This window comes from Mustela putorius, unplaced genomic scaffold (assembly GCF_011764305.1).
Source record: "Mustela putorius furo isolate JIRA1106 unplaced genomic scaffold, ASM1176430v1.1 tig00537295_pilon_pilon_pilon, whole genome shotgun sequence".
Lineage (NCBI taxonomy): Eukaryota > Metazoa > Chordata > Mammalia > Carnivora > Mustelidae > Mustela > Mustela putorius.
The window spans coordinates 1,288,475-1,309,715 of NW_025422433.1; the positions used below are offsets into that span (position 1 = coordinate 1,288,475).

The 21,241-nt window shown below is 46.6% G+C and overlaps 2 protein-coding genes across 5 annotated transcripts; both read right to left on the bottom strand.

Moving 5' to 3' along the window:
- Positions 1 to 406: 406 nt before the first annotated feature.
- On the bottom strand, positions 407 to 21,181 carry ZSCAN26 (zinc finger and SCAN domain containing 26). Of its 4 annotated transcripts, none has more exons than XM_045073968.1 (4): positions 20,785 to 21,181; positions 4,820 to 5,297; positions 4,418 to 4,535; positions 407 to 2,178 (listed from the first exon to the last, which is right to left on the bottom strand). In XM_045073968.1, exons 2-4 carry the CDS (start codon positions 5,237 to 5,239, stop codon positions 1,277 to 1,279), a joined length of 1,440 nt encoding a protein of 479 aa, XP_044929903.1. In that variant the 5' UTR covers positions 5,240 to 5,297; positions 20,785 to 21,181; the 3' UTR covers positions 407 to 1,276. The 4 variants fall into 4 exon arrangements, with proteins under 4 accessions (XP_044929903.1, XP_004780032.1, XP_004780033.1 ...); XM_004779975.3 differs by lacking the exon at positions 20,785 to 21,181 and adding an exon at positions 8,905 to 9,020; XM_004779976.3 differs by lacking the exon at positions 20,785 to 21,181 and adding an exon at positions 8,466 to 8,898.
- LOC106004441 (NKAP-like protein) lies at positions 13,335 to 15,325 on the bottom strand. Its single transcript, XM_045073974.1, is given in 11 exon segments — positions 13,335 to 13,658; positions 13,660 to 13,707; positions 13,709 to 13,904; positions 13,907 to 13,996; positions 13,999 to 14,098; positions 14,101 to 14,351; positions 14,354 to 14,394; positions 14,396 to 14,422; positions 14,424 to 14,562; positions 14,565 to 14,687; positions 14,690 to 15,325. Coding segments are annotated over 11 exon segments (1,167 nt in total). The 5' UTR covers positions 14,784 to 15,325; the 3' UTR covers positions 13,335 to 13,600.
- Positions 21,182 to 21,241: the final 60 nt, after the last annotated feature.

Sequence of the window (21,241 nt, forward strand, 5' to 3'; positions counted from 1 at the left end):
TTCTAAACTATATGCAGCTGAACCAAAACCTCAGCAATACCCGAGGGTTCATTCCCACAGAAGACTGAGACACTTTTTCCAGACACAATACCCTATACAGTTACTGACAATCAGCAAGCAATGACAGTTCAAGGGCGGACTCCCCTAAGCTCAATGTTCGCCATCATTACCATGACATTTTGGTATTCACAGTATAAAATCATGATCTCCTCCGAGCTGACTTTATTTGACTTCCAAAGAATTCCAGAACAAGAACATTTAAAAATCATATTATCAGGGGCATCTGGGTGGCTCAGTCGGTTAAGCATCTGACTCTTGATTTTTGGTTCAGGTCATGATCGCAGGGTCCTAGGATCAAGCCCAGTGTTGGGCTCTGTGCTCAGCAGAGAGTCTGCTTCCCCCTTTCCCTTCGCCCTCCCCCCTACTCATGCTCTCTCTCAAATAAATAAATAAATAAAATCTTTTAAAAAATAAAATAAAGTTGCACTATCAGTCTTTAAGGAAAAATGTCTAATCTCTTTCTCCACCTATTAAACAGTGTCTGTGCAGGAGCCACTAACCTGGCATTGGAGTTACCGAGCAAGACAGCTGCTGCCTGATTTAACTCAGCACTACTCGTTGAAATGACTTATGAAGTCTCTTCCATACTTTAAATAAAATCTTGATTTCTAACTCGAATCAGTGAAGTATTGTGACAAGAATGGGGTAAGAAGTGGTCGAACTAAATTTTCTTTGCTTTCTAAAATGCTTCCGCTGACTGAGGTGGGGGAAGGAGAGGGGATGCCCGCAGGGGTGGTTAGTGAAGCCAGTGGGGGAAAATGCCAACCTTAACTTGCACTTTAAGATCCCTTTGAGAGTGGGATTTTCCAAACATCTTTAGTTTTACTTTATAGCTGTTGCTGTAGCAGATGCAAACGTATCGACCTGCTTTGGCTCCATTCAAGCCTATAAATCCATAGGTACTTGGCTGACTCACTGCTGACTTCAAAGTCCTCACCCAGCATGAGGGTCTCTACTACTTGGAGGTGTGCAATCATACATTTACCAAGTTAAAGGCTCAGAGAAGTCCTGCAGTGAAGAATGCTGTTCCGCTTGTTCCCATAGTCGCATCAAAGGTCAAATAGTTGTGCTCGGCACCTGAGCACACGTGAAGGGGCAGAGCCTCCGGCTTGGCCCCTGGAGTTCTCAGAGGCTCGAACCGGCTGGAGTGACTTCCTAAAGTGCTGCTTGCTTGTCAACGTACTGTCCCTGACGTTCCTGCAGACGGGATGCCCCATCAAGGCGGACTGTGTTTGTGGTGATACCTCTGATGCTGAAAAAGCCCCGACCTCTGCCTGAAGGCTTCGCCACACTCACTACACTCATAGGGCTTTTCTTCATTGTGGATTCTCACGTGCTGGGCCAGGTGGGAGTTCAGTCGGAAGGCTTTCTGGCATATGGCACACTTAAAAGGCTTTTCTCCGGTGTGAATCCTGTGATGGCGGATGAGGTCTGAGGTCAAACTGAAGGCTTTCCCGCACTCATTACAGCGATGGCTTTTGGAGTGGCTGTGGATTCTCTGGTGGTGCGTGAGGAAAAGGGCCTGACTGAAGGTCTTCCCACACTCCTTGCACTCACAGGGCTCCTCCTGGCTGTGAATTCTCTGGTGTCGGTTGAGGTGGGAGCTGCGCCTGAAGTTCTTCCCACAGTGGATGCACAGGTAAGGTTTCTCTCCAGTATGGATCCTGAGGTGTTCCAAAAGGCCTGCATTCTGGCTGAAGACCTTTCCACACTCTTTGCACCGATAAGGCTTCTCGCCAAGATGGATTTTCTGGTGTCTGACAAGATGTGAACTTCTCTGAAAGGCTTTCCCACACTCGTGACACTGATGACCCTTCTCTCTTGAGCAGACTTTCTGATGTGCCACAGGCCTGGGACTCTGACAAGCCTCAGAGCCACAGAGCTTTCCTTCTGCGTGTGTCCCTTCGTGTCCAATCAGGTCTGAGCTCTGGGTGAAGCCCTCCCCACATTCTGAGCATTTACACTCAGTCTTCTCCGTGGGCCTGACCTGCTGCTGTTCCAAGTTAGGGTCCTTAGGACCAGGTTCTACAGGTTCAGACACTTTCCCAGATGATTCCGCTCCTCCATGAGAATCTGTCTGTACAACCACCTTCCCGTTCTCAGTCTTTGTCCCGTCACCTGAAACATGAAATATATACCACCAATTACTTGTTTTTTGATGCTTAGGGAAGGGAATCTGCATTCAGGAGGAATAAATTTAAATCAAGCCGTGTGTGCCAAGTGGAAATGCTGCGGAAGCACAGAACAGATACACAGTGGCCCACAAGAAACTGTGAGCAGTGGTTGCTGGGGGGGGCGGGGATGGCGACCTTAGGAGGAGGCGGCTTATCTTAAATGGTTTGAACTTGATCATATGACATACACACAGCACACAAAGTTAGCAAGCAAGCCAATAGTCTCAAAGGACATGGCTGTACATTTTTTTTTTTAAGATTTTATTTATTATTTACCCGACAGAGAGATCACCAGTAGGCAGAGAGGCAGGCAGAGAGAGGGGGAAGCAGGACTCAATCCCAGGACCCTGAGATCATGACCCGAGCCGAAGTCAGAGGCTTAACCCACTGAGCCAACCAGACGCCCCAATGGCTATACATTCTTGAAAACGCTTTTGGGGCACCTGGGGGCTCAGTGGGTTAAGCTTCTGCTTTTGGCTCAGGTCATGATCTCAGGGTCCTGGGATCGAGACCTGCATCAGGCTCTCTGTTCAGTGGGGAGCCTGCTTCCTCCTCTCTCTGTCTGCCTGCCTCTCTGCCTACTTGTGATCTCTCTTTCTCTGTCAAATAAATAAATAAAATCTGAAAAAAAAAAAAAAGAAAGAAAGAAAATGGTTTGTCAGCCGGAGGTCAAATGAAGGCCCTCGGGCCAGTAAGAAGGTGCTGGAAATGAAGAAATGCAGACACAGAGCCCATTTTATCACTGATTAGCTGTGTCATCTGAACCCTCTGAGCTCAGCATCCTCACCGATAGATCAAAACCACTGGACTACAAGACCTCGAAGCTAACTTAAGTTCACAAAGAGGTCTTGGACTTTCCTGATCTCTTTGGACAGCAGTAGCTGCCTTCCTGTGGGGCTCGACGGACACCGGGAGTCTCAATGCTGTAACGGCTCACATGTCTGGTACGTGGAAGACCACAAGCAACATCTGACGAATAAAGCCAAAGCGCAGACACACAGGCACAGGTTGGGGAGTAGAAGGCCTTCCGAGGCCCGGAGCCTGAATGAGGACGCAAAGCTGGAGTGAGAAGAGGTCCTCAGCAGCACCCATGACAAGCTAGTGCGAGTTCAAGAGTGTGAGCCCCGTGAAGGCAGCCGACCAACCGCAAAGGGAGAGCACAGGAGAGCCAAAGTGAACCGTGGGGGACTCGCCAGGCGAGGCCAGAGACCGTGAGTCCCGCACGGGGCACCTCGTGCACATCTTCCTGCAGTGGCCACAGGGGTGGGAGGGCTTAAAGGAAGAGAGAGCCTTCCCCAGCGATAATCTAAGAACATATACAACTAAAGGAGGGGGCAGCTCTGAAACCCGAAAATGACCTGAACTTTGAATGTAAAACAGCATTTTCAACAGACCCAGAGGGCAAGGGACAGTGTCAAGGATCTACTATGACCACATTTCCTTGTCGTACTTAAAATACATGCCCATCATGGGGTGCCTGGGGGGCTCAGTCAGTGAAGCGTCTGCCTTCAGCTCAGGTCATGATCTCAGGTCCTGGGATCGAGCCCCGCATCGGGCTCCCTGCTCAGCGGGGATCTGCTTCCCCTGCTCCTCACCCCGCTCATGCTCTGGTGCTTTCTCTCTCAAATAGATAAAAATCTTAAAAAAAAAAATGTAAGGGACAAAAACAAGAAAGAGGGATTTAAGCAACAATGAAAATACCATACAGGAAGAAACAAATCTAGGTGACATTTAGAAACAAAAGACAGTAATAACACTACAGTAACTTGAAGGAGACAAGAAAAAATGAGGACTGGTGCACCTGGCTGGGGCTCTCTGCCTCGGGTGAGACACTAGCAACCCTTGTCTGGTCACCCCCGTTGTAAAAGGAAGAAGGAGGAGATGAAGGACAGTATGGGAGAAGCTTTTGGTTTCAGCTGAACAGAAGCGCCAAGGAAAGGACGGGGGGGCGGGGGGAAGCGTCTGGGCTGATGGGAATCTTCCAGATCTGGACTGTGGTGATTAGACAACTGAGTTTTGTCATGTTTGTGAAAACTCACTGACCAGAACACTCACGGAGTGAACTCTGCCGAGTGTAGATTAGGCCTCAATAAACCCAACTCAAGACAAACACAAAAGCCGGGCCTCGGCAGGGGACGCCGAACGCGCCTGTCACATGAGGGAGGACGCCCGCTGTTCCTTACCCTTCTCTTCTTCGGGCCCCGGAACGTCCCGCTCAGCCTGGACCTGCGGCTCCCGCACCGCTGCCACAGGGGCCGCCTCCTCTGCAAGCACCTTTTGCTTCTTTGCCTGGTCTGGGCCCTAAGGACAGTTATGCAGGGACAGTTAGGGACCTGAGGGCTTGGGAGGAAACTTTCAGAAACACTTCCCTGTGAGAAAGGAGCGAAGAGGAACCGGAGGGGGCATCAGCATGTTCAGTTCCTCGCAGCAGACAGCGGGAGAGGCTGACCTTCCCTACGAGCCGCCAAACTGGAAAGAAATGGAACCACAGCTCAGCAGCTCTCCTGCTGCTGAACTCACACCCCCTGCTCTGGCCCAAGGCCTCAGGTCCTGCTTCTCTGCAAAAGAGCCCATCCGCTCCTTACCGCATGCTGTCCTGCCTTCCCAAGCTCCGGCTGCAGGTGTTCCAGCATGACCACCATCTCGTCCCCGCTCTCTGGGTGCTGCTCCCGCACCCGGGCCTGCAGCGCCGCGGGCAGGATGGTCAGGAACTGCTCCAGCACCAGCAGCTCCACGATCTGCTCCTTGCTGCGTGTCTCGGGCTGCAGCCAGCGTCGGCAGAGCTCCCGCAGCCGGCTCAGCGCCTCGCGCGGCCCTGTGGTCTCTTCGTACCGCAACTGCCTGAACTGTTTGCACAGTGGCTCTTGTCCGAGGCCTGAGCTCTTTCCCTGTAGCCTGAACCCCTGTTCCCAAGTAGAGCAGCGATCCTCCTTCCCTGTCCGCGGCCCCTCCTTCTTCAGGTTCAGAGGAGCTGGGGAATGAGCGTTCACCAGTGCCATCGCCATCCCCAGCGTCAGCCTGCTTCCGCTCTGCCCCAGAGAGCTTCCTTTTCACTGTCTCCTCCTGCCAATGTGAGAAAGCAAGAATCACAGGGGCGCCTGGGTGTCTCACTATTAAGCGTCCGCCTTCGCTCAGGTCATGCACCAGGAGTCCTGGGACAGAACCCGGCATCAGGCTCGCTGCTTGGCAGGAAGCCTGCTTCTCCCTCTCCCACTCCCGCTCCCCCTACTTGTATTCCCTCTCTCGCTGTGTCTCTTTCTGGCAAATAAATAAATAAATCTTAAAAAAAGAAAAGAATCACAGGAGCAGCAATGATAACAGTAACAATAACTGTAATACACCTTTGCTGTACTCACACAATTCCAATGATTAGTATTAATCCCTTTCTCTGGGAAACAACCCTTCCAGAAACAGAATATACATACAAAATGAGAAAACTCGGTTCTACACAAGATTGCCAGCTGACAGAGCAGGCATAACAAATCTGAAAAATCACGATTTTGTAGCTTGACGAAATAACAGATTGAATCAAGAACCACAAATGGGGGGATGCCTGGGTGGCTCAGTCAGTTAAGCCACTGCCTTCGGCTCAGGTCAGGATCCCAGATGATCCCAGAGTTCCGGGATCAAGCCCCGCATCAGGCTCCCTGCTCAGCCGGGAGCCTGCTTCTCCCTCTGCCGGCCGCTCTGCCTGCTTGTGCTATCTCTCTCTCCCTCTGACAAACAAACAAATAAATAAAATCTTTTTTAAAAAAAAAAAAGAAAGAAAGAAAGAAAAAGGACCACAAATGGGTGAAGTCACTGGGCAAAGGAGTGGGGGAAAAGGACATTCTCACAGTCTCAAAGAATCACCACGTGATTGCTTATTAATGACGAAAGAAACAATGGAGACATCTGGCAGCCACAAACTTAATCAAATGCTCAAGCCCAGGAACACCAACAGCCAACCAACCTGTGCCTTCTCGCTTACGCATTTGTAATAAATGTTTCACATGAATCTAATAACAAGGAGACTTTCAGATAAATCCTGAATGCAGCTCACCTACAAAAGTTGATTTCACAAAAATAAAAAGCGGTATTGTTCTAGATTAAACAAACACCTAAATGAATCATGAAAATTGGCTCTTGGGTTTTAAAAACACTATAAAACCTGGTTGGGCTCCAAATACAGCTTACTGTTACACCGTCCTGGATGTGGACAGGGTAACTCTCAAATTATATATATATATATATATATATATATTTTTTTTTTTTTGGTCAAAAAATGGACTTAAAATTTAAAGTGTTAAATCTTACTGTTCTTAATAGAAATAAAAAAGTCAAAGGAAGTGATGATCATTAGCCAGAAATAAAAGTTTGGTATTTCAACAGTTAATTTTATGTGAAAACTTGAATGGATCATGGCGTGCCTAGATATTTGATCAAACACTATTCTGGGGGTTTCTGTGAGGGTGTTTGGGGATGAGAAGAACATTTACATCAGTGGACTCTAAAGAACATTTACATCAGATGCCCTCTAAAATGTAGGTGGGCTTCGTCTAATCAGTCAAAGGTCAAAATAGAACAAAATGGCTGACTCTTCCCAAGTAAGAGAATTCTCCCTGCTTGACCACCTTCACACAGGCCACTGGATCTTTTCTGGCCTCCAGGCTCAAATGAAAACATAGGCTCTTCCTGGATCTCAAGCCTGCTGGCCTTCCTACTTCCTACAATAACTGTGCGATTGGATCCCCCGGTTCTCAGGCCTTTGGACTCAGAATGGAACTAAACCATCGGCTCTCCTGGGTGACCAGCTCACTGACTCACCCTACAGATCTTGAGGACGTGCCAGTCTCTGTAATTTCATAAGCCAATTCCTTATAATTAATCTGTCTTTATGTGTCTATGTCTATGTATTTCCTATTGGTTCTACTTCTCTGGAGAACTCAAATACAGAAATATAACACAGGTTGCTAACTTAGTGGTGGTCATTTCTATGACAGGATTAAACACATCAAACACAATATATAATAAATAGTATAATAAATGAGCCAACTTTCATATCTTATGCATCAGATCATTCAAGAGCTATTGATTCTGCCTAAATAGCTCTCAAATCTATTCTCTCCTCTTGATCCCCCTGCCACCATCTCCTCCCATCCAGACTACTGTGACGATCTTTCTGACTCACCAATCTATTTCCCACACTGCAAACAGTGATATTTCTACAGAGGAGAAAGGACTGTGCCTCTGCTGTGCATTCACTGCATTAAGTAATTTATCACTACCCTTAGTATCAAGTTAAAGACATCTAATAGGGCTTAAAATTTTATTCTGATGAACTTTCAGTTCCTCAAATTCATGATAATATTTCCTCTTCCTGGGTCTTTCCACATCACTCTTCAAGTCCCCCATTTCTTTTCTCATTAGTGCCCATATACCCTTCGTGTCTCGGCATAATAAAACAATAAGGCAAAACAACTGTTTTATGTACTTTGAGTATGAATGCATTTACTCCTCACACAACTGTATCAAGACACAGCTGTCGGGACGCCTGGGTGGCTCAGTAGGTTGAGCCGCTGCCTTCGGCTCAGCTCATGATTCCAGGGTCCTGGGATCGAGTCCCCACCGCATCCGGCTCCTTGCTGGGCAGGGAGCCTGCTTCTCTCTCCGCCTTTGCCTGCTTGTGTGCTAGTGCGCGCCCACAGGCTCTCTGACAAATAACTAAAATCTTTAAAAAAAAAAAAAAAAAAGACAGGTGCCAACGTCACTGCACAGGGGATACTGAAACATGGAGCATTTAAAAACTTCCACAAGATCCCAAAGCTCAACGTCAGATCTTTTCCTCCCAGAGCTCTTAAACCCTTGGAATCAACTTTGCCTTCTCTCTCTCTCTCTCGTGATCCACATCTGATCCAACAGCAACGCCTGCTGGCTGCACCTTCCAGGCAGACCATTAACCTGACCGCGACTAACCACGTCTACAGCAATGCAAGTCCAAGGAATCCTCATCTCCTACTGAAGTGCCGGTAATAGCTTCACTGATTCCGTTCTTGCGGCCCTCGGGTCGAACCTTATCGTGAGTTCCCAGCTAGAGATGCTTTAAAACCCAAGTCAGAACATGTTTTCCCTCGGCTTAAAATCCTCCAAGAATCCTTCGCCCCGAGAAACGACCAAGTGACTTACCCAACACAATGCCCACCGGCCGCCCAGCCTCTCCGCGCCCCGCCCCGCTCCCGGCGCCGGGTCTACCTTCCCGGTCTCCGCGCCGCACACTCCTCGAGAAAGCCAAGCCGGCTCGCAGGCCTTTGCATCCGCTGCTCCCCGCGGCCTGAAAGTGCGTGCCCCCAAAGGCCACACGGGTCTTTTCACGTCGCTCAGGTTTCTGCTCCAGCAACTACCTCTAAGGGTTACCTTCAACCGTGTTTAAAACTGCGTTCCAAGGGCGACACGAGTGCATCTTAAGCTGTGCCCCGGGAGCCGATCCGCAGCTTCGGGACGCCCCAGGCCCCCGCCCACCCCTCCCCGGCCTGCGGGCCCTCTGTCGCAGAAGGCTCCTCTGCACCCAGGGAACAAGCTGCTTCCCAGCCCGGGGCTGCCACCCTTTCCCAGTCGCAGCGCAGTCGCCGCACACCCAGCCCCCACCCGCAGGGGCAGCCGGTGCCGCTCCAGCGCGCTCCGCGGTCCTCACCCGGCACCAAGGCCAGCTCCCCAGCTCCCCGTCGCCTCCGCTCTAGGCCTGCGGGAGGACCACGGCTCCATGGTGTCCTGCTTCCGGCGCGCGAAGCGGGGCGGAGTTCCGCCCACTCGCGGCGCGCAGGTGCGTGCGCAGGCGGGTCTCCACCGCGAAGTTTGTCTTATTAGACTGAAACGGGCCAGTTCGGGTTCGTGTTCCCGCGAAGAACTGGCATTTCTACTTTGCTCATTCACAGATTAAACACAGACACATTCTTTTCCATTTCTCCCCAATTTAAAAAGTCGTTAAACACAATGACAACACTGTCAATTTATTGCTTTTTAAACATTTTTTCATAGTATCAAGAATTGAATATTAAATTGAACAATGAAACGATGTTTGGATTGAAAGATTTAAGGTAATGAAAATTAAGTATATTACTATAAAAGTATAATCAGCCATACTTTGCAGTGAATGTAGTTTTCAGGGGGGAAAAAGCGTCAAGATATCACTTTACCAAAATAATTCTACAGAAGAAAAGAGAAATATCCCCTCTTGTTCATCCTACCAAAAAGTGTTTTTTATGGTCTTTGAGTAAAATAAGTCCTTTTTAAAAATCTAAACAAACTAATGTTTAATTAGTGGAGAGTTTTGAAAAATGATTAAATATATGAATTGTTTTAGGACGGGTAATTTATTCAGTGTTTTCAGCATTGAAATTATCACAACAAAAGAAAAAAACACGTTTCATTAGGACAAGGTGAGTTAACAGAGTTAACATTTCTCCTTGGGTGCCAGAAGCTTGGAAGTATCTTTCAGAAGTAGCAATTAAATAAATTCACCTTAGAACCTCCTTAGGCAAACAAATGTAGTCAATGCAAATACTTTACTAATTAGAAGTTAACATTTTTTCTTGCACAGAAAACTCGTATGTCTGATTTTTTTTTCTTTCTAAAGAAGGGCTTATATATTTTTTGAAAAATTATGTGAAGGATAAATAAAATTTAAAAAGGAAATAAATATATCTTAATTTACTGCCCCTTTCAAACTCTACCATGGCTGGCTTCTTAAACATCACTCATAGTATCAAGGCTTAGATTATTGGCATTGTATTGAATAACCCATGAAAATCAAAATGTAGTTTACCAGAGTTTTAAAAAAAATTCAAGGTCTGAATTTTTAATTTAAGTAGTCTGCATCTTTTGGAAGGGGTAGAGTTGATGAGAATGAATAAAAATGCTATCTTATAGGACAGACTACATGTTGGTAATTTTATAAATCGATTTTCAAATTTGAGACTTTCATTTTCCAGGATTATCATTTTTATAAACAAAATGGTGGTCTGTATGTTTTCATCAGGTCCATTCTCAAGATATTCAAAATAAAAACTTCCTTTTCTATAGGATCTGCTGAGGCACTATTGCATTACAAGTCATGCAATACTTATTATGGTTAATACCATGTTATAGCATAAAAAAGCAGTTCTTAGCTTTTTGTTATGATGCTTTCTGCTTTTCTCTCTGCTTCTGCACATTCAGCAAGATATTACTCATTATTCTGAATTTTAAATAGAAAATTATGTGACCAGTGATTGTTCTAAACAATAAAAAAACCTACAAATGAGTCCAATAAACCCAACCCATAGTTTTATATTAGAAAAATCTATAACTTTAAACCATCATATGAATAAACAAGTAAAGAAAACCCCTAGGGGTGCCTGGGTGGCTCAGTTGGTTAAGCATCTGACTTTAAAAAAAAAATGATTTATTTATCTTGACAGAGAAAGACACGGTAAGAGAGGGAACACGAGCAAGGGAGTGGGAGAGGAAGAAGCAGGCTTCCCGCTGAGCAGGGAGCCCAATGTAGGGCTCCATCCCAGGACCCCAGCATCATGACATAAGACAAAGGTAGATGTGTAATGACTGAGTCATCCATGATCTGAACCAAAGGCAGATGTTTAACGACTGAGCCACCCTGGTGCCCCTAGCATCTGACTCTTGATTTCAGTTCAGGTCATGATCCCAGGGTCTTAAAATTGAGCCCCAAGTTTGGCCCCTCACCCAGTGGGGAGTCTGCTTAAGACTGTCTCTCCCTATCCCTCTACCCCTCCTCAGACCCAGTCACGCTCTCTCTTAAAAAAAAAGAAAAAAGGAAATGCCTTTTTTCACCTATTAGACTGGAGAAGATCAAAAGGTTTAGGAGTACAATATTGTTAGTTATCTAGGTGTGTAAACTGGTACATCTTATTTACAAAGCAATGTTGCAAAATCTACTAAAATGTAAAAGCACAAAGAACATGTGACATTCTTAGACTTCTCCTGACCACCTTATCAAAAACATCTCCCTATTATTGTCTCTAGTTTCTTATTTTCTTCATAGCATGCTGCAATTAATACATATTTGTCTGGTATTTTTAAAGGTCTGTCTCCTTCAGTAGAATGTACAATTCTGTTGTGATTTCAAGGATCAAACTTCGCTTGCTCTCTGGCTTATACCCAGTACCTGCCATAGTGCCTAGCATAAAAAAAAACACCCAATAAATATTTTCCTTTTAATCCAAGAACTCCACTTCTAGGAGGCTATTTTTAGATGATCCAAAGAATTCTTTTTGATCCGATAATTCTATTTCTAGGTAAGAATGCCGCAGATAATATTCTCACATATCCACAAAGATTTTCAATTCAGTACTCTGTAATTGTAAAATATAGGGAACATCTTAAACATCTAATAAAATACAGTCATTTCATTCAGTAGAATATTATAAAGCCATTAAAAAGAATAAGGCAGATTTATATGCATTGATTAAAACATCTCCAAGATTAAGTGAAAAAAGCAAGATGTAAGTCCATGGGTGAAATATGGTATGGTTTGTTGCTAAAGAAAGAAATATACATAATAATATTCGTAATAATAATAAAAGGTAACATTGGCTTTCACCAGTGCTCCCCAACAGTCTGGGAAATGCTCAAGGTAGTGTGGTCTGGTGCCAATTGAGTCATCTACTAGGATGAAGATGCCCTTCCACATTATACTGTCCTGTGAAATTCTAGAACCCCACTCGTTCACCTTAGGTTCTGTGGGGCTTAGTAGGGTCTTGAGCCTTGAAAAGGGAGTCCCCTTTTCAAATGAGATAGTTTGCTTAGTGATAAAATGAAGTCTTGGATTCAGGCAGATTTTACTGGATGACAATGAAAGCTTTATCACAGACCATGAGTGGAGCTCACTCTAAAATCTTCTCTAACGCAGGAGCCAGCCAGGCTCTCAATGTTAACTTTGTTGTCCATGAGGTCCCTCCTGATCTGATCTTTTCATAAGCTCCACCGACTTCATTCTTTATACCTTCTCATTTTTTCCCCTTTCTCCTCTTAGTCTAAAGTGGCACCTAATCTACTCTTTGGAAGACCCAAGCACAATGGACCTTCATCTTTTCTTTTTTAGACCTATTTTTATGGATAAACCCTATGTCCCCCTCAACAAGTATTCCCCCCCCCTTTTTTTAAGGTTTTATTTATTTGACAGACAGAGATCACAAGTAGGCAGAGAGGCAGGCAGAGAGAGAGGAGGAAAATCAGGCTCTCCGCCGAGCGAGAGCCCAATGTGGGGCTCGATCCCAGAATCCTGGGATCACGACCCGAGCCAAAGGCAGAGGCTTAACCCACTGAGCCACCCAGGCACCCCAGGTATTCCCTTTCTAACAGTCAAAAGCAAGCTACAAGAAAATTGTGGCTTTCAGCACATGCACTGTTTTTTTAGAAATCACTCAAAACCATAGTGGGCATTTGTTGGTTCCTTATACACCTTCCCAACGTTACTCTGATTTTCATTCAGGTATCCACTTCTTCCCCATGTAGCCTATAAATTGACTGTAACCACAGTTCCAGAAACAGGCTTATCTCTGTGGCAACAGTACCTTTTTTTGAGAGTGGGCATGTGACCTGAGCTATTCCTATTAGGGTCAGTGTCAGAATTCTTGTTTGGAATGCCAAGACAGAAATGTTCTTTCACGATTCAGAGGTGGACCAGGAAGTATATAACCAAACTCAGGACCTATGGAAACCCCTTTTGTTATTTAAGGAAACCAGACTAAGGAGGGAAATGACCCAGGGAAAAGAAAAAAGTCAAAGTCCCATAAAGGCATGCAGGACTTTTCAGTTACATGAACCAATAAATCTCCTTTATTTTTAGTTAACTCAGTCTGTTAACTGCAACCAGAAGGAGACACTCAGTTGAATCCTTTGTTCTTTCTGGGGTTCTTCTGGTCCTCTTAGGGGCAAATGAAGGGCTCCATGAAGCCCTTTGAGAGACAGAGGTCATGGTCAACAGGGAAAATAACCTTCAGTTAATAGCTCCAACCTTGATCCTGCAACACGCTTGTATATACACAGAACTTATGAACAGACGTAAAAGACATAAAAATTATTTCTTTGGGGAGAAGAATCAGGGACTAGGATGAAAGACCTTTTATTAACTCTCCAACTGTAGTATTTGAATATTTGTTCAGCCATGTGCACATATTAAGTTAAAAATAACAAAATAGTTAAAGAGATCTCAAGCAGCAGCTTTTTCTTGAAGGACTTCCTAACACCGTAGATAGACAGTAGATACAGTAGCACTGTATATACAGTAGATATAATAGCACCATGAAGTCTTTTCACACTATTTTGGTCATATAAAACCGTTGTTACAAGTCCTGCTGAGCAACAGAAAGTCCTTACTCGTCATCTTTCCCTTTTGCCTTTCTGTGCACCATCTCTCGGAAACTGGTAGAATCTTACTCTCTTCCGTCTCTCCGCCTGGTTAAAGGATGCCGGGGCTCTTCTCGTCCGCACTGTAGACCTGGCTCTCCTCGCGCAGCCGCACGGCCTCCATTCTACGATGCCTGCTACGCCTCGTAACATAACCTGCGCATTCAGACGGCGCGATCTCTTCCCTGGTCAGCCCAACCTCACCTCTCCGTGGGATGCGCTTTCCAGCTTTCACGGACTCAGCCAGGGCCGCACCTTCCCCGGGAGCGGGGCGTGGCCGCCGTGCAGAGGCTTCCGGTCCTGCGAGGCGAGCCCTCTAGGTGCTTCCGGGCCGGTCAGATCCGCGGAACCCGCCGCCTTCCAGGCTCAGCCCAGACACCGTCCGGCGACGCCCCTGACGAATCTTTGAAGCTGGAGTCGCTGGATTCCTTTTTAGTCTCCTTACTCTTCTTCTTCTTGGTTTCTTCCCCCCGTGTTTCTTTTTCTTCTCCTTCTGCTTGGCCTTTCTGGCTCTCTTTCGACCAGCGTCCGAGCTAGAACCCGTGTCGGAGTCTGAATTCCCCGCACTATGATCCGAATTCTTCCTTTGTTTCCTTTTGGGCTTTTTCTCCCTTTTTTCCTGGCTTTTCGAATGACTCGTCTTCTTCCTCTTGGCTCCGGAGCTGGCGTCTGAGCTGCTGGTCCGAGCCTTCGCCTCGCCGCCCGCCACGGGCTGAGCTCATCAGAGTCCGGCTCAGGCAGCTGTGGGGACGGCCCCCACCTCGGGAGCGCCCAGCTCGCCAATCCGCGCTCAGCCTCGGCTGCCGGAAGCTCCCCTCCTTGTCCTTCGCGGACTCCTCCGCCCACTGCCGGTCGCCCGCGTAGTGGCGGTGACCGTAGCGGTACCCGCCGTCGTGGGCGGAAGAGGACGGGAGCGCGCAGCTGCGGGACGCCGCGGCCGCCCTCGCGAGCTGCCGAGCGGGCAAGAGGCGCCGACGCCCGAGCCTCCCCACGGGGGCCGGAAGCCCTCGCGGCCGCGGGAGCGAGAGCGGGCGCGGCCTCCCCACGGGGAGCGTCCGGCGCGGACGGCGGGCTCCCCGACGAGCTGCGTCGCCACCTCCGAGAGCCCGCGGTGTCCTCGGAAGAGCGGGACCGGGACACCGGGGCCATGAGCCACGCCCTCACCGGCGACCGAGGGCCCAACGCCGGGCAGTTACCACAGAAACAGCGCGGGCCGGCACTTCCCGCCCGCCCGGCCGCACGAGCGACTTCCGCTTCCGGCGGGTTGCTAGGCGAGGGGACGCCGGCTCGACCCGGACCGCGGGCGGAGCGGCGAGGCTGCGCCGTGCGCAGGGTCTGCGGCGGGGCCCTGAGCCCTCGCGACACGCAAACCAGGATTCGCAGCAGTGACCCCTCTACTGCTCAGACGTCTTCTGTGCGGCTTGCATCTTCGCCTTCCACCGTCTTGATACCCTTCACTCCTCCTTGCTCCCTTCGGCCCTCTTTATCACTGCCCCTTGGGGGGCTTTGCCTGCTTCCCGCGCTCCTTTGCTGATCCCTTAGAAAGAAGCCTGTCCACCATCTCCATGGCGGAAATAACTTCTTGTGAACGGCGAACCCCATCTGTGCCTACCGGGAGCAAAAATGTCTTTTGATCACTTTGTTTCATTTTTGCTTTTTTGTCTTCCCAAAGTGATAGTGTTATAAACATTTTTTAAGTTTTTTAATGAAAGAAATTACAGTATTTGATTAGAAATTTAATAAAAACTTAATTTTGTTAAAAATAATACATTTTTTTGTAATCAGGTCTTCTAATGGGAAGAAAATAAGTTGAGGAATACCATTTTGCTTAATTGGGTTTCTACCATTGCAGGGGAAACACAGCCATAGAAAATATGTAAATCAGGGTGCCTGGGTGGCTCAGTGGGTTAAGCCGCTGCCTTCGGCTCAGGTCATGATCTCAGGGTCCTGGGATCGAGTCCCGCATCGGGCTCTCTGCTCGGCGGGGAGCCTGCTTCCTCCTCTCTCTCTCTCTCTGCCTACTTGTAATCTCTCTCTGTCAAATAAATAAAATCTTTGAAAAAAAAAAAAGAAAAAAAAAAGAAAATATGTAAATCAACATGGATGTGTTCTAATAAAACTATTTTTAGACACCGAAATTTGAATTTCTGCAAATTTCACGTCACAAATTTCTATTGTTCATCTGATTTTTCCTCAACAATATGAAAATATAAAATAATTCCCTGCTCATGCCCTACAAAAACAGGCAGTGGGCCAATTTTGGTCTGCAGACAGTAGACCCCCTGACTTAGTAGAGAAAGCAGTGGTACAAAAAATACACAGCTAGGAACAAAAATAAATGCCAACCATACCTTTTTCAGCTATTATATTCTTACTTTTATGTATAGATGAGCAAATATTCATTCAGATAGAGCACTAAAATGTTTTTGAAAATCTTTTTATAAAATATGGTAGTTTGGGGAGCACGTGGGTTGATGTGTTAGCCAAGAGTTGGTTAAGCATCCAACTCTTGATTTCAGCTCAGGTTGTCCTCTTGGGGTCCTGGGATCAAGCCCTGTATTAGGTTCCACGCTCAGTGGGGAATCTGCTCAAGGATGCTCTCTCTCTCCCTCTCCCTCTCCCTCTGCCCCTAGCTCTGCTTGTACATGTGCTCTCTCGCAAATAATAAACAAATCTTTTTTTATTTAAAGGAAATAGGTAGTTTTTAAATAGAAATACATTCTAATCATCAAGAAAATAACCAGATGTTGAAAGCTCAGATAAAATGAAATTGCTCTTATAGGTAATATTTTACTATCTTTTTCAAAATTTCTCAAAATTGTTTTCCATAAATTTCCCCCCCAATTTTTATTTTAAAAGCTTCCAAACCTACAGAAAAGTTAAACACCTGTAAAGGATCTAGGTAAAATCCTTTACCTAGATTCACTGATTGTCAGGATTGTGGTTCTTACTCAATTGAAGGAAAATTAGACATTATGAAGCTTCACTCCTAAATACTTCAGTAATCAATGTCTAATAAGGACATTCTCCTTCACAATCACAATGCCATTTTTCCTCTTAAAAACTTTAATATTATTATTAAACGTTAGGTGGTGGTGTCTAATATGTAGGATATGTTAAAATTCCTCAATTGCTCCCATAATGTCCTTAAAATGGGATTAAAAATCCAATTAAGTTTCATGCATTGCACTTGATTGTGATTACTCCTTGTTCTGTTTAATGGAGAATGGTTTCTCTCCCTACACTCCCACTTCCACTTTTTAAAAAAGATTTTATTTATTTATTTGACAGAGGGAGAAATCACGTTAGGCAGAGAAGGGGGGAGTGGAGAGGAGCAGGCTCCCTCCTGAGCAGAGAGTGGGATTCAGGACTCCATTCCAGGACCCTGAGATCAAGACCTGAGTGGAAGGCAGAAGCTCAACCCACTGAGCCACCCAGATGCCCCCCACTTCCACTTTTTAAAAATTATTTGACACAGTTTTTCAGGGTCCAAGATGATGTTTTATAAAATGTCCAACATTTAATTCATCTGATAATTTCCTCTCCTCGTGATTAGATTTAGGGTAATTCTGTTTGGCAGATTATACAGAAGAAATAAACTTTTTGCAGTATCTCATCAGAAAGCATGTCACATTATGAAAAGTATCACAATCTATACTTATGACTAGGAAATTGCTAACAAGCAAATTATATAGAACTCTGAGGACAAGCTGGAATTAAACATCCCTCCAAATCACTTCATACTTGCTGCCTTACAAGTATTTAGTGACCTTTCCTCCGCAAGCGACAACAAAGGCACTCACACTGAGACGGACACTGCCTGACAGTGCGCGCTTACACACAGTGCTCTGAACGACATTTCACGGGGCGCTTCCACAAGGGGTAGCTTATCGGATATGCCCGTGGTCGCCTAAGTTTATGCTGCGAAGAGCACACCAACACCTCGATTATGACCGCAGCCCGTTTCCTAGCATCACCCCTGATACGGGCAGATGCAATGCGACTAAAAGAAGACAGCTGATTCTTGAACAACACGGTTTGAACTGCGCGGGCCCCCCACCCCCACCCCGGTATTCCGCGGTTTTATAAGAGTTGACAGCAAGGGTCTCAACGCATTTATTGACAACTGCACACCCCAGTCTGCACGGGCCTTCTGCTGCCCTCTGAGTACCTCGGCAGCCCCCAGAGCCCCAGGAATGACCACCCGGTGGACGTGCCCAGGCCCAGGGACCGGCCGGACCGTAGGGGCCGCGGGTTGGTTAGGGAGCACTCGGCAAGGCGGCGCTCGCACGGTGGCCGTGGCCGCCCCAGGGGCATCGGAGGTGCACCTGCAGGCGGGAAGGCGGGCTGCTGAGCCCAACCTCCAGGCCGGGAACACCACCCGGGAAAAGCCCACAGTCTGGGGCACCAACACGCTGGGGAGGCGGCGGACGGGTTGTTTGTTTTTGCAATGAATGTCCATGCAGTGCAGTATTGTAAATGCATTTTCTCTTTCTTACGATTTTGTGACAGGAGGACTGCGCCAGGGCCAGCGCCCCTAACTGCAGGCTGTTGAAGGGGCGACCCCACAGTGGTTTTAAAGCCATATTCAACCTCTTCTCTGCGCATTCTTATTTTGTAGTGTGACTTTCTGTGTTTTTAGGTATTGCCTTTTGATTTCCCCCTGATACATTTCTAGGCATCGTAAGGCCAAGAACCACACTTTTCTTTTGTGGTTTCTCCCAAACTCCACTTTGTATCTGGTGTGAAATCAAATAAACACAGCGGGCTGAATGAATGAACCAGGGATTCTCTCGCAAGGGAAACAACACCCTTGCTTAAACGTACAGTTTCTAGGAAAGAGACTGGTAATGGAAGTTAGAAATAAAGGGTGAAGACATGAGGGAGACTCCTAGCAAGGAGGGGAAGGGGCAGAGAGATAAATTAAAAATGTTTACTGGACAGAGCAGGGACTAGGACGAGGTGAGAGAGACACTGAGGGCCCAAATTAAAGGACACATCCACTGTCTTAAATTCTGTGACCTAAATGCTTCTCTCACCTTACCCTACTCACAGCTCTGTAAACAACAGGTGTAGACAAAGAAACATCCTGTTTTTCCCGATGCAACATATAAAAGAAATTCTGTTGAATCACCTATAGTCTCACACAGAGGATACAGAATTAGGAAAAACACTGTATAGTTTTGGAACTATATACAGTTCATGCTGTAACAGTTTCCTTTGGCAACACTTAAAGGCTTTTGGACTGAATTATTCAATATTCAAGAAAGAAGGTAGGACTTTGTATAATTAAAAAGCAGATTTCTATGGAAAACTTCAAATATGTAAAAGTGTAAAGAGGATATTACAATGAACTCCTATGCCTCTTGCCCAACTTCAACAACAGCTATTGTGGTACTTTTCTTTGTGTGTTTTCTCTAGTTCTGAGTATTTCATTTTTTTTTTAGGAAGGCTCCATGTCCAGTGTGGAGCCCAACACAAAGCCCAAACTCAGACCTTAAGACCTGAGCTGAGATCAAGAGTCCAAGGCTCAACTAAGTCACCCGGGAGCCCCTAGTTCTGAGTATTTTAAAGCAAATCCAGATATTATACCAGATATTACACCTGCAAGTACCTCATTATAAATTTCTAACAAATGAGGACTTTTTTCCTTCACATAACCAAAATATCATTATGACAACTAAATTCATAGTAACTCCTCAATGTCATTATGTTTTAGTTTTCCCAGTTGACCCAAATGTATTTTTTACAGTTGTTTTGTTCTGATCAGATTCTGAATAATGGTTACATTGTGTTGGCAGGTATATCTATTCGGTCTCCTTTAATCTAATCTAATTCTGTTTTCTCAGCTGCCTTTTCAAAAAATGCCCTTTATCTGTTGAGGATCCAGGTTCTTCGGTCCTGTGGAATACCCCACATTCTGAATTTTTTTTTATTTATTGCTTCTTTTAAGTATCATTGAACTCATTAATTCTCAAACGTACCTGCCTATTGCACTTACCTAGGAAATTTTTATTTTTAAAATTTATTTACTTGACAGAGAAAGACAGTGAGAGATGAAACACAAGCACGGGAGTGGGAGAGAGAGAAGCAGGCTTCCCGCTGAGCAGGGAGCCCGACCTGGGGCTGGATCCCAGGAGCCTGGGATCATGATCCTTAACAACTGAGCCACCCAGGCGCCCCACCTAGGAAAATTTTATGGTTATGCCCACCAGAGTTCCATCCTTCAACATTCTGATTTAGTTGATCTTGGTTGCAACCAAGATCAGGATGTTTTAATGCTTCCCAGTAATTCTAATATGCTGAGCAGTGTGAAAAATGCTAACAATTGCTTCTGAATCTCACCTATATGCAACTATTAGGATCTAGAAACATAATTTGATTCAGGTTCACTTATTTTGCCAACAATACCTCATGGCAGTGCTTTGTACCTCTTGTGGCAGCTCATCAGGAGAAAAATGTTTTCTAGTAGTTCTCATTCGTAACAGCCTTTGGGACCTCTCGTTTTCTTAAGTTCTATCCCTTCCTTGCTACCCTTTGAACTGCAGAGGGACAGATTGAGGAATAAAATCTCAGGAAGGTACTGGCATGGTATTTTTCCACTTTATAAACTTCTACCAAACGTGCCTTCCACTGAGTAGAAAGAGGACTTACCGACATCTCAGTCCAGCGAAATAACTGCTTTCACTTCTGGCTTAAGCCTTGTCCCCTCTGGCTCAAAGGAATCTTCTTCCATTTTAGTGAAGCCCTAGCTTACTGTAGATCAGCCAATATTCTAAGAACCTTACACACACAAAAACTCACTGCTCGCAACATCCTTACCTACTATTACTACCCCTAGTTAAGACTCGGCAGGTCAGGCACAAAGAGGTTATGTAGTTAACGGAGGTCACCCAGCTAGTCAGTGGTAAATAAGGCCAGAATGATGAGCCCAGGTAACTTGGCTTCAGAGTCTGTGGATCTACTCACTGAGCTAGACTCGGAATGGGAACTGGGAAGAAACAAGAAGCAAGCTAGCCTGAGAGAGTAGGGATACCAAGCAGCCAGGGATACCAAGTTCCCCGAGGTAGGGGGCAGCATAAGCCTGACTGCCGAAAGGAGGCCCTGGACAACGGGAAGTGGTAACGGGTGGGGGACGTTGGGGACTTACAGTTAATGGCTGGAGGGGTCGGAATGGCTTTGCTGGCCTCTTGCTGCCGACAGTGTGGTAAGGATGAATGGCAGCGGACCAGAGACGGGGGAGGGAGGGATTTCTTCCAAGCCTTTGGCCGTAAAGGGCAGGATGGAGGGTGACAGCCGGAGGCAGGCAAGGACCAGGGGCAGCCTCGGCTCTCTTCCAAGTAGGCGCCGGTGATGGCTCCGGCTATTTTTGCAGGCCCTGCTGCGGGAGATCTAAGAACACCGAGGAAGCCGGGCTTCGGAACGTTAGTGTCCGGTGCGTGCCAGCTCGACAGCCGCGTGGACACGAGAGCCCCCGGATTTCACGCTGAGGTCGTCCTTCCTCTGCAGAGCTCGCCGTCCCTTCCTCCTTCCCGCCGCGAGCGCAGCCTACCCGCCGCGAGCCGGCAGCCGAAGGGTCAGACTCGGGGGCCGCGGAGAGGCGCGTG